General features: G+C 40.8%; 6 protein-coding genes across 7 annotated transcripts in view; 4 read left to right on the top strand and 2 right to left on the bottom strand.

Annotated features, from left to right (window-relative positions):
- Positions 1-19: 19 nt before the first annotated feature.
- Positions 20-4,759, bottom strand: lamtor1 (late endosomal/lysosomal adaptor, MAPK and MTOR activator 1). Its single transcript, XM_046388777.1, has 5 exons — positions 4,508-4,759; positions 3,220-3,362; positions 3,021-3,098; positions 2,315-2,438; positions 20-2,065 (listed from the first exon to the last, which is right to left on the bottom strand). Exons 1-5 carry the CDS (start codon positions 4,547-4,549, stop codon positions 1,973-1,975), a joined length of 480 nt encoding a protein of 159 aa, XP_046244733.1. The 5' UTR covers positions 4,550-4,759; the 3' UTR covers positions 20-1,972.
- Positions 4,760-5,915: 1,156 nt separating this feature from the next.
- Positions 5,916-9,497, top strand: sfrp2l (secreted frizzled-related protein 2 like). The gene is made up of 3 exons (XM_046388772.1): positions 5,916-6,977; positions 7,719-7,799; positions 7,983-9,497. The coding sequence occupies exons 1-3, from the start codon at positions 6,452-6,454 to the stop codon at positions 8,399-8,401; spliced, it is 1,026 nt and encodes a 341-aa protein (XP_046244728.1). The 5' UTR covers positions 5,916-6,451; the 3' UTR covers positions 8,402-9,497.
- Positions 9,498-9,834: 337 nt separating this feature from the next.
- On the top strand, positions 9,835-13,010 carry tomt (transmembrane O-methyltransferase). The gene is made up of 4 exons (XM_046388773.1): positions 9,835-10,856; positions 10,938-11,134; positions 11,326-11,448; positions 11,661-13,010. The coding sequence occupies exons 1-4, from the start codon at positions 10,571-10,573 to the stop codon at positions 11,856-11,858; spliced, it is 804 nt and encodes a 267-aa protein (XP_046244729.1). The 5' UTR covers positions 9,835-10,570; the 3' UTR covers positions 11,859-13,010.
- Positions 13,011-13,248: 238 nt separating this feature from the next.
- Positions 13,249-14,667, bottom strand: anapc15 (anaphase promoting complex subunit 15). Its single transcript, XM_046388778.1, has 5 exons — positions 14,516-14,667; positions 14,090-14,211; positions 13,945-14,004; positions 13,652-13,792; positions 13,249-13,432 (listed from the first exon to the last, which is right to left on the bottom strand). Exons 2-5 carry the CDS (start codon positions 14,207-14,209, stop codon positions 13,385-13,387), a joined length of 369 nt encoding a protein of 122 aa, XP_046244734.1. The 5' UTR covers positions 14,210-14,211; positions 14,516-14,667; the 3' UTR covers positions 13,249-13,384.
- A 1,485-nt stretch (positions 14,668-16,152) lies between these two features.
- On the top strand, positions 16,153-18,615 carry folr (folate receptor). The gene is made up of 5 exons (XM_046388774.1): positions 16,153-16,311; positions 17,060-17,192; positions 17,283-17,471; positions 17,713-17,848; positions 18,112-18,615. The coding sequence occupies exons 2-5, from the start codon at positions 17,064-17,066 to the stop codon at positions 18,384-18,386; spliced, it is 729 nt and encodes a 242-aa protein (XP_046244730.1). The 5' UTR covers positions 16,153-16,311; positions 17,060-17,063; the 3' UTR covers positions 18,387-18,615.
- A 3,614-nt stretch (positions 18,616-22,229) lies between these two features.
- inppl1a (inositol polyphosphate phosphatase-like 1a) overlaps positions 22,230-25,944 on the top strand; it is a 22,703-nt gene continuing 18,988 nt past the window's right edge. The window contains exons 1-2 of one of the 2 annotated variants that reach the window (XM_046388770.1): positions 22,242-22,379; positions 22,467-22,749. In XM_046388770.1, coding sequence (XP_046244726.1) covers positions 22,571-22,749 — 179 coding nt within the window. In that variant the 5' untranslated portion in view covers positions 22,242-22,379; positions 22,467-22,570. Of the gene's footprint in view, positions 22,750-25,944 lie in introns of both variants that reach the window. The other variant, XM_046388769.1, reaches the window with a different exon arrangement.

Genomic DNA, 25,944 nt, shown 5'->3' with positions numbered 1-25,944 from the left:
TAGTAAGTCACAGGAGTGCTTATGTTGAAATCCTTTTTAATGAATTAAACCAACAAACAAACAAAAAAAAAATCTTAAAACTTTTTGGTATTAACCTAAGATATTACAAACATATTTTAGGTAGTATAACACATTTGAGTAACAAATAAAACAGAAACAAATGCCAAGAACCCATTGCAAAAAAGCTCAAATCGATTGTGTTTGAAATAATCACAGCCTTGCAGATCATCCCTTTAGAGACTCGAGCGACTCACTGTGCTCCCTGCCCAGGCATACAGTCACATGCTCTCCTCTGAAGAGCAAATATACATTTAAAAACACAAATAAATAATCACAAAAATTCTTGGATCATTTTATCTGCTGTGGTACATAGATTGTTAATGTTCTCCCACACTGCTACAATGGTTAGTTTCTGATTAATATGAACAACTCAATCATATTATAATCTGCAGCGAAAAGCTTTCTTTAAAAGCTAACAAACGCAAGCCTTAAAAGTGTTGTTGCGTTTCATAAAAACGTTTGCCACCACAAGATGTTAGCCAATCCTGAACCCAGGAACTCTCTGCAAAAAGAGAAACTTCATACAATCCATCATGTTTTTATATTAAATCAGAAAATTCTGTACAAAGGCATGAATGCACAATATTTGTCCCTCCACACACCCACCCCTTTCATCTCTGTATGCCTCCACTGCTATTAAATCAGTAAAGTTCTTGGATTTGATTCATAGAGTCTGCCAACTCATTTTGTTAGTGCTAGAAAACTGCAGTGGGCACATTTCTGTCTGTAAACTTGACAATTTGTGCCCCAAGAAAGCTCCACTTTTCCCGCCACCAGTGACATTAGTAGGTCCACCCAGCTGCCCTCCCTGCTTGTGTTTGCATCCTCATCCATTTATCCTATTACCAGCCATCGACTGGTCACTCATGAGTTGGCCTCAACTGGAAAAACAGATTTTACACCGGACAACAAATAACCCACCAGGAACGTTTCACTGGCAGTTTCTGAACAATATTATCGAGAAAAGCAATAAAATTTACTCAGGTCAGGTTGGTTTACTGTTTCATGTTCAGGCTGTAGTGAGACATGCTCACATCTAGCCAGCATACATCAAGATTTTCATATTACATTCTTCTAAATTATAATGGCAAAACCGTAAAAGAAAACTCATTGTCCTTTTTTTGGCTCCCATTTAAGATGATTTTTCCTGTCCAAGGAGAAAGACTGAAGATTGGGCAGTGTCATTTCAGGGCGACAGAACAGAGTTAAAGACAATATGAAGAAGATATGAAGTGCAAACGTAAAGCTACACTGCAAGATTTTATCCAGTAAATGACTGAAAAACTCAACCACTTGCTACTATGGAACTGTGAGAATTTCCATTCTTCCCTGCCATAGAGATTCTTCACTTCTCCTCTTGCAGTGGAGGCTGAATCAAGCATACACACCAGCCAATGCCTTACGCCTAAAATACTATAACTCTGTCCTAGTTGAATACACTGTATATTCTTCTATGCCAAAACAGTCTGGCCTGAGGAGCTAGCCTTGCTCACCTGGCTTTACAGGCTAGAAAAAATAAAATAAAGATACTGAGATGGCCCTGAAAGCTGTTAATAAGAGAGATCACCAAGAAGGATAAATAATGATTTTTCCACAGCTGTTTTTCAAAAAAAAAAAAAAACAAAAAAAAAAACTGTGATACAGAGGAGGCCTTGATGTTGTAAATATTAGCGCACACTCGTATCTTCTAGAGCCCATGGTGAAAGTTAGTCACTGACTTATATTAAGCACACGAAATGACAGCCATAGGGTGCAATCCTACATCAGCTCTGTCTTTGTAGCAGTTAGAGGCATAGCTGAGAAGCATGAGGACCAAGATGCTTTAACAGAAGGTGGGCTGGAGGATGAGGATGCAGGAGTGACACGGAGAGAGCAGGATGGGAGGAAAAATATGTGGGCCAGAGTAGCAGAATCAGGGAATGGCAAACTGGACCACCAGGTCTTCTTTAGCATCCACTTTGATTTGAGAGATTGCACTGTAAGCATAAGCCGCTATCTTGGAGACCTGCAAAGAAGGAAGACAGTTAAGACTAAAGGGTGCAAAATAAGCAAAACTGACAATCACAGAGAACAACTTTCTTTCTTTTCTTTTCTAAACAACAAAAAAGCAAAAGATCTCTTTTTAGACCTACTAGCCACAACCCCCTCACACTGAAATACCACACAGTTACACGCTGGCACTGTTTCCAAAAACAAAAAGTATGTCTCTGAACACATTCCAACAAATCTTCCAAATGTGCTAGTGTACGATTACCTGCTGAACATCTGAGTATGGCACCAGGTCACTTGCAAGCACTTGGTGGGGCTGGCTGGTTAGGGAAGGGAGAGCGAGGGCTTTCTTCTGGGGCAGACTGTTGCTCAACACAGCCAGTTTTGTGCTGAAACAAAAAATACCCACAAGCTTACTGGGACTGTTACTCTGTTATTACCTAACTCCAGTTTGTCCACAACACATCACTGTTGCTTCTTCTTCAATGTATAATTGGTACTGTGTTATTGTATCTGAGGTTTAAGGTAAAGTTTAAGGAAGAACTCCTATGCTGTTGCAATCATGTAGTTGAATCACTTCCTCCGTCACCTTCTCAAGTCGTTGGCTTGGTGTTTCATTTTCCATCAACATTTAAGGCAACACCAACTGGTACATACCTTCAGATATACACCAATTCACTTTATAGCAGTTAGTAACTCACCAGAACAGCTTTTCCCTTAATCCATGCAAAAACACAGTAAAGTATCATACAGTGTACATACAGTACAAAAAGCAAAAAGTATACTGCGACATGTTATCAATGAAGTACATTATAAAGCAAATAAAATGCAATCATCTTTATCATGTTACCTGCAGGTGATTCGGCTAATTAATGATAACCATTAGATAAATGCGATACACATTGATTCATCTTGTTTTAAAAGACAACTCTTGTGCAATGGTGCAACAACCTAACTGCTCACTCGCATACCTGTATTGTCGAGCTTTGTCCATGTATTCATGCTGCTCCATCATGACGGAATCAGCTGCTGAGACATCAATGATGTTCCTGACACAGTACAAATAATGGCACGTTTATTAAAGGAGGACATGAAAGAAAACATATGAAAAAATCTATACATGAATATACGAATCTGGATCATCTAGGATTGCATGAGGGAGCGCCTTACTGTGCTGTCTTGGTGAGGATGGAGGTAAGGAGGGCCTGTTCATCTGTCCGTGCTGAGGGGACACTGGTGGTGACCCAGTCAGTCCCATTTGGGGGTTTGCTGACAGGGTTCGGGGTGATCAGTGGCTTACGTTCTTCAGGATCCTGAAACAGGTCCAAGATAGATTTTCAGTTCAAGACAGTTTAACAAATTTTTAATATTACAGTTGTGTTGCAATTCAAAACAACATAAAGAGTGTCAAATAAAGTGCCTTAGCTACTGTTTTGCTTTGTTTTATAATTCAGCATGAATTGAACATAATGATTGAGCCTGATAACTGAATAGGGTAAAGTGGGTTCCCCTTTGGATATACAATATTACAACATTATGTTACAATCTAAGAATTAGATGTGATGAGAAAACTTTGAGGTGTCATTTCAGAAAGCACAGCGTTGCACTTTTCAGCAACACAACTCCTTAAGGCCCTAACCTAAGATCAAAACCAAGTTGATTTTCTTCCAGTAGTCCAAATGTTTACACAATGGACACTTCTGATTTGGTTTTACTGGATGTTTGTCTTACAAATCAGACACAAGTTACATTTTCAGACACAGAGATCAGATGTGTATTTCCCCTACCTAAGATAGGATTAACTGAATATGAGGGCAGCTATTCGGAATGAAGGAAGAAACGACTTGTTTCCGTAAACTAAAAATACGTAGGAAACTTGAGGGTCATAAGACTTACAGCATATCAAAACCATAGGCCAGAATAACACAATATCACTTCTGTTGTCGGCAAGTATGTTTATGTCACAACTGAGTATTTGGTAGTTTTCTAGTAATTTAGGTCTATACATATTGCTTTACAACAAGTGATTATTAGGAAGGAATGTAATTAAACCTCTAGCTAAATTGTTGTGTCCTGCTAACCTTTAAAGAAGCTGAAAACAAATACCCATAAGTACACTTTTGTTCGAAACTGGTTACTTTTCTTTCAAAAATGTCTTTTCTTTCAACTCGTTCATCTACGTGATCGTTTGCCAAAAGTTTTAACTTCAGAGGCTGCTTTGAGGCAGGCCTTTCCCGGAGGCTTCAGCTAACAAGCTAAAGCTGCTTTTTATGTATCACTTTAATTTCACCTAATGAAAAACGCACACTTGGTAAGGTCGTCACACGTTACTCGGTTATACGTTATGTATAAATATCCTACATACAATAAATAATATCAGTTACACTGCTCTAAAATAAAGCTAAAACAGCAACATTGTATTTATCGGGACAGTTTTAGCCAGCTAGCAGCTAACTACCTGCTCTGTGGTCCCGTTGTCGCTGCTGTAACAGCAACCCATGACAGCGTCCGAGGGGCGAAACTACACAACCCCAGCTTCCCTGTTCTCCGTCAGAAACGAGCCGCGTTTATCTTCTCCAACAAACATAAAACTTATCTCCTGAGAGATTTTACTTTAGCTTCATCTAAAGGTAGGAAGCTACTCTAACAGCAGCTCATCGGACGAGCTATCACATGACAGCAGCTCTGGTGCAACAACACAACGACCACTTCCGGTATTTGAGAAGCAGCGGTTGCCTTCGTCACGTGACGGAGGAAATTTTAAAGATTAACATTTTAAAACAATTCCTTTTTCCCTTGTGGACAAGGCCAAACTGCATATTAATGATTTTACAAATTCAAGAGGGGCCCCTTGAAAGTAGATTCAGTTTGTAGTTTAGTTAATTTGTACTGTATTTGTGCATTCAAACTGTGTTTAAATCACCACAAACTAGCCAAAAATATTATTTCATTATAGGAGTGCTGGTTAGCCTTCCCTTGTGGTCATTTACTGCCATGTGTAAACTATTGTATGCACTGTGACCTTGGACATGACAGGATACATACACAAGTCACATAGAGTTGTGGGTGAGTGAGCATAAAGGGGACCAATTGATGCATTAGCCTACGAGTTTCAACTATATTTATGATCTTGATATAAACAAAAATACATTACATAAGCTACTCTGGAAAGTAGCCAGCTTTGTGTAACATGCAGTATCATTGCACTGTACTCGAGTACAGTGCCAGTTCCACCTGTCCATGTGATCCCTCTTGTTTTCCCTGGAAGTGGGAAGCAAATGTAGTGAAATGCAAACAATGCAAGTATTTAATCAAATTTCAGCTGCCTTAATTCATGATAGGCTACTCCTGAGCAAAATCGAATAAACAGCAGCATGAGGAGGGAACAGGACGCAGCATGTTCTTCCCTGGAAGAAGATGAAAGGGTCTCCTACACCCTCTGGCTGAGTGTGATGACAGACAACCACACACACTGCTTCTCTGGCACAGCTACAGTTCAGTTCCAGCACCTAATTTCACAATGTTTTTCAAAGCTCTTTCACACATTACATAGCATCCAATTTTTTTAGCTTTTACAGGAAAATATAACTAACTTAACATAACTTAAAAACTACTGACTGAAGCTGTGACAGATTTACAAAGTACTTGATTTTTTACTAGATTATGTGTAATTCTTATGCCTATGCATACCATACTTTCTTTTCAGATTCCCTCTTATGGCATGGCTTTAAATAATGAGTTCAATTAAATGAGCCTGTCAATAAAAAATAAAATTAAACATGTTTTAAAAATGCAGCACGAAATACAGTATCACTACACTAAGTGCAGAGAGTAAGAAACAAAAGTGAAAAAGATCTGTGGCCAGAGATAGCAGCTGTTCTAAATCAGAGCTGAGAGTCCAGAGTTTCATTTCATGCGGTCCTCATCAAAACAGTAAGTAATGTTCATTTTCTCAAGTTTCTGCAACATTACAAACAAATGTGCAGTTCATGCAGATGTATCTGAAATTATGTGGAGTAAGAGTGACTCTTGAAAACACTTATGTGGGCTTAATGAATATGATTTGACGTTTGGCTTTACAAATTAAATCTAATATGGATGGCAAAAAGGTAATTGTGTACTACTTTGTACTGCATCGGTTTATTTTTGGTGCTCTGTAACTACCACAAAGTCTGCAGTTTACAACACGAATGCCAAACATTCAACATGCCCCCGCTGGCGCTGTGAAATGTGGAGGTAGACACCGGTCTGATGGGGTGGGATGATGACTGGGAGGCGCCTGCCCTCTCATTAACCCCCCGTTTCCTCCACACCTCTTTGTTTACACCTACAGGCCGGTCAAGTCCAGGCAGAAGCGCAGCAGTTCTGTAGGCTGCACTCTGCTCTCGCTGGGACGAAAACAATGTTTGTTTCTGTGCTCAGCTTCGTTTTGTTGTTTGCTGTTTCTCATGCTTCTGACACAGTGGCTCCTGCCCAGGTCGGGCCGCCGTCGCTGGGGTACAGTTCCTCGGTCCGCTCGGTGTGTAAACCCATTCCGAGCACTCTGTCTCTGTGCCACGGCATCGGCTACAGGCACATGCGGGTCCCCAACTTGCTCGGCCATGACACACTGAGGGAGGCCCAGCAGCAGTCGGCGGCCTGGCTGCCTCTCATCTCCAAGCTGTGTCACCGGGACACGAAGAAGTTCCTGTGCTCGCTGTTCGCTCCGGTGTGTCTGCCGGAGCTCAGCGGGCCGGTCAGCCCCTGCAGGAGCCTGTGCGAGGCCGTGCGGGATGGCTGCGTGCCCGTAATGAGCGCTTTCGGGTTCCCGTGGCCGGAGATGTTCAACTGCTCCCGGTTCCCGCGCGGGACCGAACTCTGTATCCCGGCAACCGGAGAGCACGAGGTGCGGACGTTAGAGGAGATCAGGCACGAGGAGGCGTTGAAAGGTCAGTGGACGCATCCGTTTCTGTCCAGCTGGTTTTACTTTGTGTTGATTTCATTTTCACTCCTCACATTACCTGAAAGTAAACTAATGGTAGGCAGTGTTTTATACTCTTTAAATTATGAATGCTTTTAATTATTATTGTTGTTCTTATTGTACATTGCTTTCCTTATCTTTCCCTTCAGGTTAGCACTTTGTGATTTTTTTTAAAAAAATGTAAAGTGAAATATAAATAAAATGTATTATTATTATTATTATTATTATTATTACTATTATTATTACTGCCTCAGTCAGTGCAACATTAGAGCCTCACTAATCAGTATGCTGTTATCTTTGGCTAATACTGGCTTGTCACAAACATGTCAGCACTCAGAATAAATAAGAAGAAACAAACAAAAATGGTATTGGTATCAGCTTCATCAGTTTACAATCAGTCGGGCTGTGGTACAAATTATGCACATATATTTCATATTTTGTTGTTTTGATTTATTTATTCAATTCACATTATCTGTTCCCTACCTCTTTGGCCTGTTTCAACTGAAACAACTGAATAACAGGGGAGAAATAACAACTGACCTTTCCTCTCAATGAGGTTTTATTCAATCCATTCTTATCTTAAGGTTGATTTGCATGCCTTGATTGTTGAATTTCTCCTCAAAAACAAAATGTATGTTTTAGGTTTCCTGTAAGTCTTCACTGCAGACACTCATTGCTATCTAATCCCCTGTCTTTTCCAACCTCCCAGGGAGTGTTATCTGTGATGCCTGTAGTCTGGCTGCTGAAGGAGAAACTGACATCCAGGAAAATTTCTGCCACAGTTCATATGGTAAGTTCAAACTGATTCAGATTATGTAGATAACAAAACACACCAGTTTCTCTTTCTTGTTCAGCATAACCTTCTGTATGTATTGTAAAACAGACCACAGAACAGGTTATCTGATCATACAGAGAGGTTGTTTTACGTTGTGTCTGAAATGGCCCCTGTTCTCTCGCTCTCTCTCTGTTACAGCATTTAAGATGCGTCTGGGCAGTGTGTCGACAGTGGGAGGGGACCGTCAGCTGGTGCCTACGGCCCGTAGCCGCATCCTGAGGTGGGCAGGAGGGGGTGCAGAAAGGGCAGAAGGGGTTGGAGGTGCAATGGCCCACAGCGCTTTGTGGCTGCAAGAAGGAGGCACCTGTACTTGTCCTGGCTTAGACTCTACAGAGACAAATGAAAACAGGGGGTTAGAGGAGGATCAGATGGATAAGAGAGAGGCAAAAGAGGGAGGAAAGGTGGGAAATGGGGCCCAAGGTGGATGGTTCATGGCCCTGGCACAGGCCGAAGAGGGAAGACTGGTGCTGACTCGACTGGTGAGGTGGAGCAGAGGCGACAAAGAGCTGAAGAAGTTCATCAGAGCTCTCCTTAAACAGTCCTGTCCAGAGCTTTAGACAGGAGGTCATCGACCATTTCAGTCCTGCCCCGTGGACGTTGCTTTATGCTCTTGTGGAGCGGTCTGGGGTTGTGTGTGGCTCATAGCAACACACAGAATCCAGTGTAGTTCCCAAAGAATGAGTAAGGAACCAATCAGGAAGTGGCTGCGAAATAATGTCCCACTAACAAATAGTTCCCAGATAACACTGAATAATTGCACTTGAGTGCAGAGTGTTAGATACTATGTAAATGAGCCCAGTGTTTAAACATTAGTTCACAGATAAGTGTAATTCTGCATACCGACCATTTTCTAGATGAACCATTCCTGATTAACTCTGACAAAGGTGCTAAATTCCACACAGTGGGATTTGTCAAGTCTTCCTCAATAAGTGCCTGTTATTTTGTGTCACCATTACTCATCATGTTTGCAAAATAGAGCATCTTTTTACAAAATTGACAAGCTGGAGTTTTTACAGAGGATGATTATTAGTTCATGCATGAGAAACAACAGTGAGCTGCTGTTTGTGGATCTTGTTGTAACTATCAGTTATCCCTTAATTCTGCAGATCTCACACAGGCAGTAAGGCATTGTTACAAAAGTTACTACCATACATGGCAAACACAGGTTGATATAATTCCAACAGGGCCAATATTTGTGTATTTTCTTGTATTTTTGTGTACATTTGTATATATAGAATCAGAATCAAAGTGGTGAGTAGTTTTGGTTATAATTTCATGGGTGTGCTGATCTCATCAGGAGTTTCCTATTGGTACATTTGTGAGTTGAAGCAGTGTATTTGTTGTTATTCCTGTTAAAATGTTTTCTAACACTACATATTTTATGAAACACTGTAATACATTTAAAGCATGATGGACCTGCAATTTTTCTTTACTTTTATTTTACCATTTTCTTTCCTCATTAGTTAAAGTCTCAGTGGTCTGATGAGTGAAATCACACGTCAATGCCATTATCTCAAGTCACATCGAAAGGGAAGGAAAATGTGGTGTGAATAGTAAGTCACTTAGATCTGTGGGTTCCACTCTGTAGGTTTTTAAATATTGCATTTATATTGTATCAATTTACACTGATATCACATAAATTATGGTACTTTTTGTGTGTGTGTGTGTTTTTCTTGATCTTTCCATCATGACTCAGGACACAAACAAAAGAAATGTGATTCCACACAGACACACACCTGTTGATGTTAACTTGATATATCAAATGTCCGTTACACCCTGCATCTCTCTGTCTCACTGGCTCCTGTCCACAGTATCACTTCTATTGTAAATATCTGCCTGCCTGATCAAAGAGTGACAAAAAATGATATTCAACAGCTGTACAGATAGTTATGTCATTGTTAGTGTCTGTTGATTAGAACTAATTACAGGACATACTGTCATGCACGTGATACATAAATTATTCATACCCCCCAGGTCTGTTACTCACACACACACTCCTCTCTGTCTTTCTGCACTCGTCTCAGCTGAAGTGCCACTTTCATCTTCGTTATCATCTGTTCCGCTTTCTCCAGACTTTTTTGAAGAACAGGTGAGTATGTTGGGTTTTTCATCAGACATTAAGAGACTTTATTTTGATGTAAATATTTTTGCTGTAACGTCTGCTGCACGTGTGGTGCAGGAAGCTTATGGTGTCTACAGTTACCTGAGGCAGTAGAAACATCTAGAGAGGCACAGCACTTTCGCAGCACATGGAATTATAAGAGCACCAGCCATTTGGGTTTGGGATTGTTTGGGACTAAATACCCAGGATCTGACCCTCTGAGTATCAGAAGACAAAATGGAGGTGTGATAATGTGTATAATAAGACCTCCCTTTGGTTTATACGCATGGTGAAATGCGCCTCCCATTAAAACTGGCAAAATAGATTAAACTAAGGGAGAATCATGTTAAAAATCTGTCACCCACTTTTCAAAAAAGACATCAAGTACAGAATAGAAATGTGGTGTTGATGCTTAAAGTGTTTCTTAAAGAACTTAAGTGCTCTGTTGACTGATAACAATCATCTTTATCCTCATGCTTCCTTCTTATCTGATGCCAACAGTTTCATGCAAGACAGAACCTGTTGCTTTCTTACAACGCAGGGCAGCACAGTTGCATTTAAAATAAGGTAAGCCAATGCCAAACACTCAACCTGCTTTTTGAACAGGACTAATGAATCTGCTTGTATGTTTTCCCTTACACAGGCTAGGATGGTGTCTCCTGCTATTGCTCTGGCATTTGTCCCCCTCCTGCTGACACTGATTATCAGGTACCGTTACTACTTCGTGCTGCTCTATCGAGCAGTCCTGGTCAGGATCTGGAAGGACTGGGTAACCGGTCTGAGCCGAGAGGAGCGCGCCTACCAGTATGTTCTGACTCATGCCACCCCTGGAGACCCTGACAGTGTCCTTGACACCTTTGACGCCTGGTGCAGCAAGATGGAGTTCATCAGCAACATTGGACCTAAAAAAGGTGAGGAGAAAATTTACTTTAAACAACAACTAATCTGTTTAAGAGTGTGATTTTTACATTTTTTGGTTCCTCTCTGTGTAGGGAAGATCCTGGACAGGCTGCTGATGGAGCAGAGCCCTCTGACAGTGCTGGAGCTGGGGGCCCACTGCGGGTACAGCACTGTGCGGATCGCCCGGGCTCTGCCGCTAGGTGCCAGGCTCTACAGCATCGAGATGGACCAGAGGAATGCTGCCATTGCTGAGAAAATCATCCGCCTGGCAGGGTTTGACGATGACACGGTGAGAGAGCAGAAACATGTAAACTATTTCCAACATTTTACTCTATAACCAATGCACTTCATGTACTTGGATAAAAGCCCCAAATCACAAGCTAGCATAATTTGGTTCTGCATGAATCTGGCATATTTGTATTTCATGTTAAATATGGAGAGTATTATACCTTTGAGACATTCATGCTGTGTGTTCTCCAGGTGGAGCTCATTGTGAGTCCATCTGACGAGGTGATCCCTAAGCTGCGGTCTGAATATGGTTTGGAGAAGCTGGATTTTGTCTTCATGGACCACTGGAAGAAATGCTACGCTCCTGATCTGCAGGTGATGAGGATAGGTTTTTTTTTAAAAAAACACTTATATCTAAATTGAATCATCAAGTATTTGTTTTAAAGTTTATTGTCCTTTATGTCAGGTGGCTGGTTGGAGGTTAAAAACAAGCAATAAACCCTTAAACAAATGATCTTTGAAATCTATCCTATTGTTATCCGGTCCACTCCTTCACTTCTATCTTACCGCCTCTGCATGTGTTACAGATGCTGGAGGGCTCTGGTCTGCTGGGAAAAGGATCTATGATCGTGGCTGACAATGTCCTCTTCCCTGGGGCTCCAAAGTTCCTCAGACACATTCGCAAAAGCGGCCTGTATGAGTGGAAGATCCACCGGGCCACACTGGAGTACAGCAAAGGCATCAGGGATGGGATGGCTGAGCTGGTGTATCAAGGAATCAAGTAGATCGTGCAGACTGGGATATCACACAGAAGTGGCAAGCGATGAATTGACAATAGTATACCTCACATTCAATCAAATTTTAAAGGACACTTTAAGGGAAAATTTAAATCCTTCCCCAATAAGTTACATACGCCTGCCAGCTGCAGTCCTCCTGTCTAGTTTTTCAGAGACAAATTAGACCACGCTGGCAGCGCCCCCTCCTGTACATAAAGAGAATTATTAGGAAAAGAAATGGTCGTACAAATTTAGCACAGTCGCCTTTTCAGAAACAATCGGCCCTTGTATTCCTGCGGTGGATCTTTGCCTCACGTCACCACCCGTCACTCGCTTCTGTCAGCTGTTTAATAAAAGCAAAAACATCAGAAGGAAATTCTTTTTAAAAAATAGCTTGTTTATTTCAACTAACAAATTTGAAAACAGAACACAAGAGTAAAGCAATTGTTATGTAAATATTATATTGGTGAGTTTATAATAAATGTCCTTTATGTAAACGTTTCATAATGAAAACTGCTGTCACACTTACCTGCTAAAATCATTCCTGAAATGCTGAATTACTTAAAGTGAATGATGCACATTGGCACTACTTGAATGCTAAATTTCACCCTCATTAAGGCTGTTTTACCATAAAGTCTTTTTTAAATGAGCCAGACTCAGTCCCCTTAAAGTGGACCAAAAAATGAACCAACAACAGCTTTCCATTTTAAGGGAATTTAGTTTGGTTTGTTTAAAAAGGACAATTCAGGTGACCCTTTTATCAGGACCGATCTCTTAACAGTGAACCTGAATCCAACCACATTACAATTTGTGTAATAGAATTAGAATTCTATTACACAAAATATAATTAGAATTAGAATTCTTAATAATTTCAGTAAAATAATAAAACCCTGGTAAACAGTCCAAACACGAGAGAAATTTGAGAGACTCTCGATGTGTTCATATTTCCATATACATTCTCACTTATGAAACTGGATATCTGTAACCAAAGACAAGCAGCATACACAACACTGCTATGAAACAGAACTGGACAACATAGTGAAGTGTCCTTCATAAGTAACACATTATTTAGCTGACTAAACCGTTGTTTCCGCTTAGTCAGCTATTTGGGGACTTCGCTGAGAAGTGGCACATCGCTGAATAAAATCAAAGTTCAAGTAAGCAGTGTGTGTGTGTGTGTGTGTATTTGATAGATTCATCCACTGCCAATAAAACAATACAAAATGGACAGGTTATGTGCACAGGTGCTCAAACATACATCCACACCAGTATTTTAACAATGTGAATGTGTGCCAGGCAGGTAGAATATTCACAGCGATGTCCAACGACGTCCATGACATGAGACACTTGTCCTGCATTTGTCCCACCTTCCTGAAGGTTATCACAGTACAAGCTTTGATTCTTTTCATGTTTACAAAACAATTTAATAAAATGTATCCGTGTATCCACTAAAAGGTCAGCAGTCATTGTTAAGTGGGGACTGAAAATCCAGCGCCAGACAGCGTGATGGAGACTAACACAGTTTTTTTTTTATCTTAAATCATCCATTGGTCTTGATCTTGATCCGGTCCCTCCATGTCCACCTAACAGAAAGAAACAGAGGCAGATAAAAGACGAGTATTTCTCAGTTTGGAGGCAAGAAAAGCAAATGAGCAAATTTAACAAATACAAGTCATAGCTTTTAAAAGTGTCAGAATTTGTTCTTTCCTACTTCTTCTTAACAACATGAAGCCATGTGCTTGGGCAGGTTGATGACAAAGTTACGCTCTATTTCTGTACCGACAAATGATACATTAAAGCACCTCATTGATTTCGCCATCATCAGGTGACTCGTTGTAGTCATTCATTTCATCCATATCCTGCATGTCTTCTTCATCTTCAGAGTCTTCCTCGCTGTCTTCCTCATCTTCATCATCCTCCTCTTCCTCTTCTTCATATCCTGCCTGCAGTCCAGTAAAGGCAGACGACATGAATGAAGGGAAATATGTAATCAGCGTATGTTTCACATTGTGACAGGATAAACTCAGCCTAAAATGCATCTGTTGATTGTACAGACCACGATTAAAGTGTTTGTACAGACCACAGAACACATTACCTCAAAAATGGGTTTCCCGATGGGCATCAGGTTGTTGTCTTTCTCAGCAATGCTCTGCAGCTGAGGTAAAGACAGAGCGCACGAAATAAACTACGAGCATGAAGACATTGAGGAGGAGAACGTGTTTCAGCAGAGGTGTTTTTACCCAGGTTTGGTGCTGTTGCTCCTGTTGGTGCAGTTCGGTCTCGTCCACACAGGGTCGGTCCAAGTTGAACCACAAGGACTCCGTTATCCGCGGGAAGAGAGAGGGGAACAGCGTGGACATGTCTAAGGCAGCAAACACCATGTCAACCAGCAAGTCTGTGTGATTGAAGCTATGTGCGGCTTTTTACGCAAAAACAAAGTGTTGTAACCAGGCCTTCACGTAAGAAACACAGTCATAAGCGTGTCTAAGTATGTGTCGGTAGGACACATAGGACAAAACAACACAAAGCACAATTTAACAAGACACGGGACTGATGGTGAGACACGGTAAATTAACGTAACACGTCGTTTAAGTTAAGGTCGTCCCGTTTTCTGACAAGCAAAATCCAAAGCGTAAGGATCTTATTAGTACAGATAGTGTAAGTACCTGCCAATTCCTCACTCCAGCTTTCAAAAATTTCAAAACATATATAACCGGAAACTGTTAGTGTTCACGTCGACATATTTCCGGAGTCCCCTTCTCCTGTGCCACTTCACAAAGGTTCCGTCTGGATGGCAGTAGAAAACCCACAGAGCAGAGAGCAGAAAGTGAAGCAAAACTATAATGTATTTAGAGATGTTAATAATGTGCCTGTATAGTAGGCTAATAAAAATATTCCTCAATATATTTAGACGCATAGATATCTCGATCAACAGTGAGGGATACCTGTTTAAAATCCTTCATTATTATTACTATAATTTTTTTTTATTTGTGAACTCGATTCTTGTGGGGTACATGTAAAAGTATTTTGTATTGTATATAATTGTATATGAATTTATTTAAGACTATCTAATCAATTTCTTTTGGTGTCTAAATATTGTTTTGAGTGTTAGTTTATTGCTAACTTGGATCAGCTGAGAAAAAACAATAGCCATGTATGAATATGTTGTTGCTTTCACTGTGAAATGCTTCATATTTATGGAAAAGTTCACGTTTAATATGTAGGCTACAAAGACAGTCCTCAGAGGCCTTTCATTTTTTAAGAATTCATAATTATTGTGTTTTCCAAAATGCATCATTTAGTAACATTTGAATTTAGAAAAAACTTTTCTGTATTTTCGGCTTCACAGATTTTTGACCGAGTCATATCGAGTCTAATGTAATGTGTATTTTTTGTGTTTTTAAGTAAACCTTCAAAAAGAAGATTCGGTTTTGCTCGTGTTTTTTCAATTACTGGTTGTTAGACTGGCAGCAAAGGTGCCACTACAAGGAGGTTGCACTGGTACATTGCTGAACAGCCAAGACCTTGGTCTATAATGATATACCTTCAGATTTTATAATTTAACTAACTTTATATTTTCAAAATTAAAACCTGTTTGATCCAAATTCCCAAGTATAGAACAATATTGTGTAAATTTGGAGGAAAAACTACACTGTAGAACATAAAGCTGTATTTCAGACTGAGCTATCCTTTAGAAATTTTCTTTCATATTTTTAAAATATGCCAAGACAAAACATAATCTCACTGAAAACAGAGTTTAAAATATTTTTTATATTTATGATTGACCACGTATGTATTAATATATCCTGTATGAATGAATATGCCTGTAACATGGCTCACACACACACACACTTACACACTTATACTAATAAATCAGCCACTTCAGTGTTTAAAGTTTAAATTGAATCAGCAGACCTTGCTGGGTCACGCTGCCATTTTATAGATGTTCATCACGTGTGTGTGTGTGTGTGTGTGTGTGTGTGTGTGTGTGTGTGTGTGTGTGTGTGTGTGTGTGTGAGGAAGAGGAGAGAGATAGAGCAGAGTAGTAGACCTTGAGATAAGAGAAACATTTCTCACAGTTGGTTGTAATAAAACAGATTATCACACTAACTGCTTCTTTCTCGTTCTTTCTCTCTTAGTCCAGCTACTATATCTCATACATTCACACACACATGCACATGCACACACACACACAACCACAAGACAGACTTTGGACTTTGGAAACATATTAGTTAGTTTCCACTGTTAACTTGAATTAGGGGCAACCTTATTTTCCTTCGCACTCCACCTGCATGCGCGCGCCCACACACACACACACACACACATACACACACACACACACACATACATGCAGAGACGCGTGCTTTCTAAATCTTGTTTGGTCTTATGAAGTGTGTAAGAGGTGAGAGGCGATACTGATTTGTACAATCATCTCTTCCAGAAGGAGTCAGAGCCGAACAAGGTAAAGCGAGTAAAGTTCATCATTTCTTGTAGAAATTTATTTACTGCTCTTTTAAAAAGTTGCCACATGTAGTTGTTACTCTCCTCAAATCATGTTTTTACATTGTAGTGTGAGATTCACGTTTTTAAAGAAGTAAGAAACTGTCCTTTGATGACTTCTGTTACATTTAAAGTCTCTTTCCTGTTTCTAAGCTACAGGTTCACGAGCACTATTATAAATGTAGTTTTAACAGTTTATAATTTTTTTAACTGTGTCTCTCTGCACGTTCTGCAGTTGCTATCACATTTTCTCAATTTTTAATCATTTGTTATAAATAAACTGAATGTGCTCAGCAATACGAAGCTTGACTGAAACGTAACCATGAAAGGAGTCTATATAGTCTCGGCTTGTTTTGGGAGTTCTTTGTTAAAAAAAAAAAAATAGTCTGGTTAATTTATTTGTAATGCTCTATTACTAAAAGAGCTCTGCTGACAGCGACAACAAGACTAATTACTGTTAACAAATATCAAAAGTTTTCTCATGCTTGTTGCTTGTTGTATATTCCAAACATTATGTCATAAATGTCACCTGCTGTGTCAAAGGTATAAAAGTGACAAAGGTGCACAGAGTACTCTGTGAGTGTGTATTACTCATACCAAAGGTTCTGAGGCATCCCTGTCACAAGGACTTAACCTTTTGAGTGGGAGTCTATGTTGGCTGTCTTATTAAGAACTTCCTGTTGATGTATGTTAATGGCTCCCTGCTGCAGAGCCATGTGGGTTGCCCTCGCCTTGCTGCTAGCCCTCTCCACTGGCGCTCTGTCTCAAGACAAACTCAACATGTGTATGGATGGCAAACACCACAAAGTGATGCCTGGCCCTGAGGGGCAACTTTACTCTCAGGTGATGAATACAATGAAGATTAAACAAATCTAATAGTGGGATGCTTGGAGATTCAAATGGGTGTATTTTACCACTCTTTCCTCTTCCCAGTGTGCTCCGTGGCGTGACAATGCATGTTGCACGGCCAACACCAGCGCAGAAGCCCACGAAGATAACTCCTACCTGTACAATTTTAATTGGAATCACTGTGGCGCCATGAGCCCCGAGTGCAAGAAACATTTCATCCAGGACACTTGCTTCTACGAGTGCTCGCCACACTTGGGACCCTGGATACAAGCAGTGTGTATTGTGCAATTGTGCTCTCAGTCTCTCTTGTGTATGTGTACCTGCAACACTAGATGGCAGCATGAGAAGCTGAAAGTGCTTGCACGTTAACATTATTTTGTCATGATAACAAGCTCAAATTATATGTGACAAAGAAAGACCTTTGAAACTCACCTGATGCGCTATAAAACCTTTGAAATATGACTTGTGTTCTGAAAATATTTATCATACAAATAAGTCAGTTGTGTTTGTGTAGGTGGATCAGAGCTGGCGTAAGGAGCGCATCTTGGATGTACCTGTTTGTGTAGAAGACTGCCATGACTGGTGGGAAGACTGCAAGAATGATTACACCTGCATGACTAACTGGCACAAAGGATGGGACTGGAGCTCAGGTATACACTAAAACACACACATACACACAAACATGCTCATATGCATGCACACGTAGACCAATGAGCACTTACAGGCAAAGTCACACCTTTGTATGCTCACCTGTCTTTCACAAAAAATAAACAATTCTGACCATCTCCACACTATAAAATGCTCTCATAAGCTCATAGAGATCTTCCATTCCACCATTTTTACTGCATTTAAATCCATTTATACTCAAGAGATAGCTGTGATTGTGATCTGGACTCTTTCTAATCTCCCACAGGTACCAACAAATGCCCTGCAGGCAGTAAGTGCAGAAAATGGACTGAAGTTTACCCCACACCCAAGTCCATGTGTGAACAAATCTGGTCTAATTCCTACATTTACACCACCTACTCCAAAACCTCAGGCCGCTGTATGCAGCTCTGGTTCAGCGGGACTAACCCCAACAAGAAGGTAGCCGAGTACTACCTTAACAGCGCACAGCAACACCACAGCTTTGGACTGACCACACTACATTTCCTGGCTTTTGCATCGTTCTCTGTAATAATGTACTAAAATGATGTCACCTTGGAGATACCAAATGCCTCTGTTTGCTTTTTTTGTCCTCTTTTGAGTCAATGAGTCTCTCTGGCTTGCATTAGTTTAGTCCTTCTCCTATTCTTTTTTCATGTGCCTGTGCCCATAATGCTGTGATTATTCTCTACACAGACCCTGGAAATTGTCTGCATGGTGTGAATAAATGGAACCAAATTCAACCTGCTCAACTGTCAACGCTTCTTTTTGAGAACATACATGTACATCATTTTCTCCATCGGAATAAAAACAGCAAAACATGAAAAATACAGCACACACACACAAAACAACAAACAAAACAAAAACAAGATTGTAGTTTCACCACCACAATGTAAAAGTACCTAAAACACAGCAGTATTTCTGGATAAAGCAGGAAAGTACATGTCACATACTGTATACTGTACAGCTCTGGGGACACATTTCTCTAAAGGGCTAAAGGGCAAACTTTGGATAAGTTTAATAACCGCTTCATAACCTCAACCACCGTGATGAAACAGTGAAACTGATACAGGATCTGCATTGAGGGAAAATGTTTCTCTATGCTGGACCAAAGCGATCACACCATCACATGACCACTCTGGGCCAGCTGGTGGTTAGCGGCCTCCACTGCTTGGTAATTATGGAGTTCCAATCCCCTGTGTGTATGTGTGTGTTCGTGAGAGAGACAGAGAGAGAGAGAGTGGGAGGGAGAAAATGACATAGAGAAAGGGAGAGAGAATAAGATTGTGTTAATGACTCTGTTACTTCCCCAATGTTTAAGTGTGTTTTTGTGTCACACAGTCTGTGTATGTGTGTGTGTGTGTGTGTGTGTGTGTGTGTGTGTGTGTGTGTGTGTGTGTGTGTGTGTGTGTGTGTGTGCATGTGTCAATGCCATGTCTGAATGCATTCAGATCTTTGAATAAGTATTGGGATTGATTAGCTGATGTGTTTATAAAATGTTAGCATAGAGGACCATAATTAATCTATTATTTTCAAACAAAGGACATAACTGGTGCTGAGAGCAGTAAAATTTGGAAACTGTGACTGTGCCCTTGCCTCCTGACAGATATCAGATGTGTCAAAGAGCTGCATCATTTCTGAGGCTGATAATAACATCCTTACTGATACCGCTGCATAATTTCACATTGCAAGTGAACCCCAGGCCTGTGTTTCCTGTCTCGTTTCTCTGCATGAAGTGTATCAATAAAGGCTGTATACAAAGATAGCTGTAGATTGGACAATTGGAGAAATTTGGTAATACTGAAGCCATAGTTGACATATTAATCAAAAATGAGTGTAACAATGCTCAAATATTAGAATAAAGCTTTGTGTGACGTAACCAGAGGAGACACCTGCAAGTACGGGAGGTAGAGAGTGATGGAAAAAAGTGTCTAATAAACACAACATAAAAACACATATCACAAGCAAAAGTGCACGCATGGCAAAATGTGAGCAGCAGTCAGATGGAGCTGTGAATATACTGATGTAGTTCATGAACTTAATGCTAGATAAATCCGATCCTAAAATCAGTACAGTATATTAGATATGCCTAATAAACACAGTGAGTGGTACTGACCAAAAAATATCAGCTTAGCAAGCCATTATGTTGTTTAATAGAAACTTGTTTGTTTTGGCTGAAAAATTTAAGAAACACTGAAATGATTATGATCAAATGTAATTTGTACCATATCATGTACATATCATGAATCACCTTTAGTGTACTTGAGTCTGACTGGAAAAGGGAAGCTCAGCCTGGTAAAAGTGAAACTACAGTGAAAGCTGAGCCTGCAAATGTTCATTCTGATATGTCCGCACAGCAGAGTGTGGCCTCAGTACAGTGGGCCAAAGCAGCCCTGTTGTGGCCACTGTACTGGGGAACAGGATGGATGGGTCATGTGCTGTATAGTTAACAACATGGCCTGTTTTCTGGCCTCACCCTTAAGCACAATTTAAAAGAAAATAAAGACTGACAAGGTCCCTATCCATTGTTCCGGTTAGGGTTGGGGCCATCCAAAAATTAGTCTTTTGGGTTTCTAATGCACACGGCCTCATCATGCTCTTAGCCCGGTCATAGACAGTTATGGTAAGATGCAAAAGAAAATAAATGTGCAAAAATATATTGTTTTCGAGTTGATATGCTGACAACGTAGTTTTGTTATGATGTGACATCTTGCAACACTCTTTTATGATCCCTGCATTCAGACATATTGTTAAGCCACATGCTTTTACAGTCTTTTACAGTCAGCTCAAACACACACAGAGTGTGATGCCATAGCCAGAAATAGCTTTGGGATGGCCGCTGGCCCTGTGGCTATTAATACTCAGTTTTTCTGAGGTCACTGGCAACACACGCCACCCTGCCCAACCTTCACCCTCTCTTTTGCGTTGTGTGTGAGTGCGTGCATGCGTGTGTGTGTGTGTGTGTGTGTGTGTGTCCATGCCGCATTTTAGGAGTCAGACTTTTTGTGGTCAACTTGAGAAAAAAAAGCAAGGCTGCATCCAGAATAAGGTGAAGTGATCTCTAACTGTTGGGTTTGCTGTTTTCCTGTGTTTTGCCAGTCTGGCCCCTAGGTGGACAGTTAAACCTTGTGGTGTGAGTGTGTGTGTTGGGGGGGGGCGTATTCCAGTAGTTGTGGGGACAAAAATCTGTTTGCACAGTCACATTGTGCTTTATTTATGGGGACGAAACGCAAGTCCCCACAACATAAGTCGCTAAATATAAGGGTGAAGACTTGCTTTCAGGTTACTCTGAGGTTAGCATTAGGGTTAGGATGAGGGCTAGGATTTGCCAAGTAATGTTTATTGTTATGGTTAGGAGGTGGTTAAACCTCCAGGAAGTTAATGTAAGTCCATGAAATGTCCCCAAAAGTGATGGAAATACGACTGTGTGTGTGTGTGTGTGTGTGTGTGTGTGCGTTTGTGTGTGGTCTGGAGAAGAAAAGGACAGCATAACTAGATTGGAACCTGTGTTGAGAAATTACTACAGCCTGGCCTCCTCAGTAGCTGTTGTTAAAACTGATATTCAAAGAGTAAAGCCCTGTGGCATTGGTGAAAGCTCTGATGATGTAGCCTGAAAATTAAAAAGCTGTGATAGTTCACATAGGTAGCTTTTTAACCATATGAGAGAGAAGTGGATTTAATTTGTTAGAAGGTAAATGTTTAATCTAAAGCAAAATCACAGAAACTTAGTAACCGATGGATAGTATTAGTATTAGTTGGGGGAACAGGCCCCTCTTCAAAAGGAAAAGTGCTCAAGTCTTTTACCTAAAAAAAGTAATACCATTTTTTAAAATACTACACACACAGAAGTATTATGAGAAAAATGTAGTCTAATTTAAGTATCAGAACTGACCGTACTCATATTGACAACTGGTACCATTCAGAGTTTTATGGTCCTATATCTCATCAATGTATGACGCATGCACCCAACATGCAAAAAAAGGCTAACTGGTCACAAAAAGTGCAAATGTAGTGAAGAAAAAAGAACATTTCTCTTTGAATGAAAACAGAAGTATGCAGATGCATAAATGAAAGTACCTCATTACTACACAGTACATGGGTAGATGTTTACTTCTACTACCCCTCTTCTCAGTTAGTACATTTCTTCACTTCTCTTTGTCTTCACTATTCATTTTCTCCTTTCTATTTCTCTACTTTTCCACCGCGGTATCTCAAGCTCTCCATCCCTCCTTCTCAGAGAACTATGTCAAGCTAGGCAGGGGAAGCTATAACAACAAACAAACTCTGGGTAAGTTTGTCACTGGAATAAAGTGTCTTACTGTAAATTAACCGGCAGCCTATTTTATTTTGAAAATCCTAAAAGGAAGTTCTTTTATATTGTCACCATGTTTGCTTTGACGCGTCACCGCTGTTGCTCCACGGTCTCCAGTGTGGATTTACATACCCTGATTTCCGTCGGACTGGGGAGCGAAAGAGGAGGGTGGTTAGCCTTTCAGGAACTGAGGAAACAGCAACAAGCAGCGTAATTTAACAAATGTACAACTTTTAGCCCCGTCGTCGCTCCTCTCGCGCCTTCTGTCCTCCGTAGGACTAACTGTTTACGCTGCTTCTTTTGCCTCTCAGTGGTTCTCTCACTGGATCATAGCCCTTGTCTGGAGGAGGGCTGGGAGGTTTTCAGAGAAGTCTGGAAGCAGATCAGCTTGAGCCCGGTTTGAAGGGCTGTGGCCATGGCCGGGGGTGGCGGTGGTGGTGGGGTTTCTCCGTTGGGGCCCACGCCGCCGATGTGGTATCACCGAGACCTGAGTCGGGCGGCCGCCGAGGAGCTGCTGGCCCGGGCTGGGAGAGACGGCAGCTTCCTGGTGCGGGACAGTGAGAGTGTCAACGGGGCTTACGCTTTGTGTGTACTGTAAGTAACTTTATCGCAGAAAAGAAAAGCTTATATCAACTCTTAACTTGTGTGTGTGCTTGTGCGGCCTGATTTAGCTTCGTTTCGCCCACAGGAAAAGTAATGACTTTGTCAACGATTAGTTCAAAGGTTATTTTAAGTCAACAGTGAGCACATGTCGTCAGGTAATCTTGGGTTTTGTTTTAAACTCTCTGCCCAGCCTGTTGTTTATCTGCCAAGCTATACACGCTTTTCTAAACTTTCCTGCAGCAATAAATATGCATAATTTGCTGTTGTGTGAGATCAGACCATAGCCAAAGGAGTCTACTTAAGCCAGTGTTTAACAAGGTTTCAGCCATATGCATTTGTTTACTTTCTCCTGGAAGTCAGTGAGTGGGAGAGAGACAGAGACTGTCTGTCTGCCCAGCAGTGAAACTCCAGCATAGCACAGGACTTTAGGGCTGTCCTTGTCTGTCTTGTGTCTGATGTGGTCGCCTGCAGCGCCGTTTTTACAGGGCACTGAAACTGAATGGTGGTGGAGGTAAATATAAGCATGTATGGGCTGGAGAAGCTTTGCTGATGTTTTAATTTAAGGCTCATATAAGATCAGGGCAGTGGGGAAGCATTTGGTTTTAGCTATGGAGTCACACATGCTATGTTTCTCACACAGTATGTCTTAGAGCCTGAATTTCAGGGCACTGAAGACCTTCCCTGTTCAGATGCAGTTAGACGGCCGCTTTGCTGAAACAAGTGATGAAACGCCAACCTTCATTTAGACAAGGGACATTTTTGCCAGAGACACCTCCAAGTTCACTTGACGTGCAAACTTCAAGAAAAAACTTCAATACACAGACAGAAACGCCAGTGTTGTGTACCCTTGGCAATGACTCAGGCACGTTAAATGAACCGTGGTAAAGAGATGTTAAACTTACAAATGGCGAAAATGACTCAACCCCCCCCCCCTTCAGCACGCACTCACAGTTAAACAGATGCATAGGCTACTGATTGTGCAGATGCAGGAAAAGCTATGCCATGTGACAGGATACTCTGACATTGACTCAACCTACATCCCCTATCTGATAGTTTACCCCATGCTGAGTTTATCGTGTGTGTGTATCAAACAGGCTTTTTCACGTTACTTCACTTGTCATTAAAGAACCCAGAAAAAAATAGGTCTGCAACCCAAGATACAAAAAGATGGACGAATACTCAGTATGACAGTATCCATTTTTCATCCTTTGCTGGATGCACTCGTAACTCAGGTCAGTCTGTGGTCAACAGCATTCCTCACAAGCGTGCATCATCCGTTTCCCGAGTTATTCCCGCCCCCACTTCTCCCTTCCTCTCCCATTTTACCTTTCACATCATGGACCTATAATCAAGCTTTAGCCAAATGTTGCCCCCATATGCAAAAACTGGATTTTGTAGTTACTTTGTAGCAGTCATGGAGGTCGCAAACTGCCACAGTCTTCATCTGTGAGTATTTCATTCTTGCTCTTATGACACCATCGTCAAGTTAGCGCTTACCTAATTCAACCATTTACACACACACACACACACTACAAAGCAGTTGTTCAGTGTTGCATGGGGACATATATTGATTATCTTAAAGGAAGCAGACGCATATGCGAACAGGTGAAATAAAGGTGACTACATGAATGTAATAGATAATGTATCTTTCAACCCAACTGATAACTGGAGGGCTCGTTTAGTAAATCGTGCTCTTATGAAACCCTCTTCGGGACAGACAGTTGTATGTGTTCAAAGGTTCAAAATGTTTAACTTTGTATCCAGAGAATTAAAAAAAGGATCACAGCTAGGTTCATTTTCAGTTTAAAGTTGGAGCTAGGATACACCGTGTACACCAGTCCACGGATGGGCGTTGCAAATGAGCTATTGTATAATGTGGCATTGGCTGATGGTATCTACTTGTCCTTTTAAAAATAAACGTTAAAAAACGAGTTTAAGAATATATGCAAAGCTTTGATGTCACATTGCCTAGTTGATGTAGATTATGTATCGCAATTTACAGTATTAAACATTTCACAGTACAAATAAAGTAAGCAGTAAATGTCAGACTATTGCCCCATCCTAATATCCAGTCACAGGTCACGTGGACCATTAAACAAGGTATCTGACTGTGAACAGCATTTTCCAGTATTTCCCAACAGCCTGTAGAGGCCTTTGAGAAAAAGATGATGTGGTCAAGCAATCTCATTCTTGTCCACTTGTGTTAATATTTATGCATAAAAAAAAGCATTTCCAGGAAGTAAAATCTGAATCACCAGAAGCGTGAAGAGATTCCAGACTGCTGAATGGCACATTGTGCTTAGTCATGACCGCCGTGCGGCATACAGGAGGCTCAAGGCTGTTGTCGATATCAGGACTTCTTCTTGTTGAATGTAATGTCCGTCTCTTATACTTTAACTTTCTTAACCGTCTAGTTACATGCGTGTACATTAGAAGTGTATAAGCTTTATGAGATACAAGATCTTCTTCAAGCTGAAATAGTCATTGTATTGTAACCTTTTTTGAAAAACAAAAATTAGACAAATTTCTACAGTTCTGCAATGCAACAGAGCAGAGCTTATGTTTTTCTACACTGGAAGGCAGAACCTCTAAGTTTGCTGTTTGAAACCGAATCACTTGGTGGTCTGTGCCCAGAGGACTACAAGATGGCATAGTGGAAGCTTGATTTCACTTGAACATTAACTGCTCGACTGCTCAAACCAGTTGACGCCTTTCAGGTCACAGCACATGAGACACGTGCCAAAATGTTTTTTATTTACCCTAACCCTAAACCGACACCTAAACTGCACATGTTTTTTTGATTTGTTTTGTTTTTTTGGAGCTTGAACTGGTGATTTAGATGTACAAATACACAGACGTGTGTACTTCCTTTCTGAGGGCTCTGGAGACACCAGTGTGTTTCCACTCTGCTGTTGTCTGAGAATAGACATGTGGAAAGATTTTTGGTGTTGGTGAGCTTACAGAAGCTGTCAGGGACTGACTCCAGGACCAGTTTGTCTGTAGGTCTTTCACTTCCTCTTTGTGTTCAGTCTGCACACTTTTGGTTTGGCCCAAAAAAAGCTTTAAGATAATAATGTAGGAAGTGATCACTTTGACCTGCGCACCATTTGGCAATGAGAAGATCGCTTTTGGATGAGTGTGTTTATTAGTTGTGTTCAGCTGCAGATGGTGCAGTTAAAAGTATCT

Source organism: Scatophagus argus, chromosome 5 (genome assembly GCF_020382885.2).
Source record: "Scatophagus argus isolate fScaArg1 chromosome 5, fScaArg1.pri, whole genome shotgun sequence".
Classification (NCBI taxonomy): Eukaryota; Metazoa; Chordata; class Actinopteri; family Scatophagidae; genus Scatophagus; species Scatophagus argus.
This window is presented reverse-complemented; position numbering and strand designations above follow the sequence as displayed.

Coding starts and splice junctions, on each gene's coding strand:
- lamtor1 (XM_046388777.1), bottom strand. CDS start 4,549: ATGGGTTGCTGTTACAGCAGCGACAACGGGACCACAGAGCAG. Junction 3,363..4,507: donor ACAACGGGACCACAGAGCAG/GTAGTTAGCTGC, acceptor GACCTGTTTCAG/GATCCTGAAGAACGTAAGCC. Junction 2,439..3,020: donor GACAAAGCTCGACAATACAG/GTATGCGAGTGA, acceptor TTTTTGTTTCAG/CACAAAACTGGCTGTGTTGA.
- sfrp2l (XM_046388772.1), top strand. CDS start 6,452: ATGTTTGTTTCTGTGCTCAGCTTCGTTTTGTTGTTTGCTGTTTCTCAT. Junction 6,978..7,718: donor GCACGAGGAGGCGTTGAAAG/GTCAGTGGACGC, acceptor CCAACCTCCCAG/GGAGTGTTATCTGTGATGCC. Junction 7,800..7,982: donor TTTCTGCCACAGTTCATATG/GTAAGTTCAAAC, acceptor TCTCTGTTACAG/CATTTAAGATGCGTCTGGGC.
- tomt (XM_046388773.1), top strand. CDS start 10,571: ATGTTTTCCCTTACACAGGCTAGGATGGTGTCTCCTGCTATTGCTCTG. Junction 10,857..10,937: donor CAACATTGGACCTAAAAAAG/GTGAGGAGAAAA, acceptor CTCTCTGTGTAG/GGAAGATCCTGGACAGGCTG. Junction 11,449..11,660: donor GCTACGCTCCTGATCTGCAG/GTGATGAGGATA, acceptor CATGTGTTACAG/ATGCTGGAGGGCTCTGGTCT.
- anapc15 (XM_046388778.1), bottom strand. CDS start 14,209: ATGTCCACGCTGTTCCCCTCTCTCTTCCCGCGGATAACGGAGTCCTTG. Junction 14,005..14,089: donor AGCAACAGCACCAAACCTGG/GTAAAAACACCT, acceptor TCTTTACCTCAG/CTGCAGAGCATTGCTGAGAA. Junction 13,793..13,944: donor TCGGGAAACCCATTTTTGAG/GTAATGTGTTCT, acceptor ACTGGACTGCAG/GCAGGATATGAAGAAGAGGA.
- folr (XM_046388774.1), top strand. CDS start 17,064: ATGTGGGTTGCCCTCGCCTTGCTGCTAGCCCTCTCCACTGGCGCTCTG. Junction 17,472..17,712: donor TGGGACCCTGGATACAAGCA/GTGTGTATTGTG, acceptor GTGTTTGTGTAG/GTGGATCAGAGCTGGCGTAA. Junction 17,849..18,111: donor AGGATGGGACTGGAGCTCAG/GTATACACTAAA, acceptor AATCTCCCACAG/GTACCAACAAATGCCCTGCA.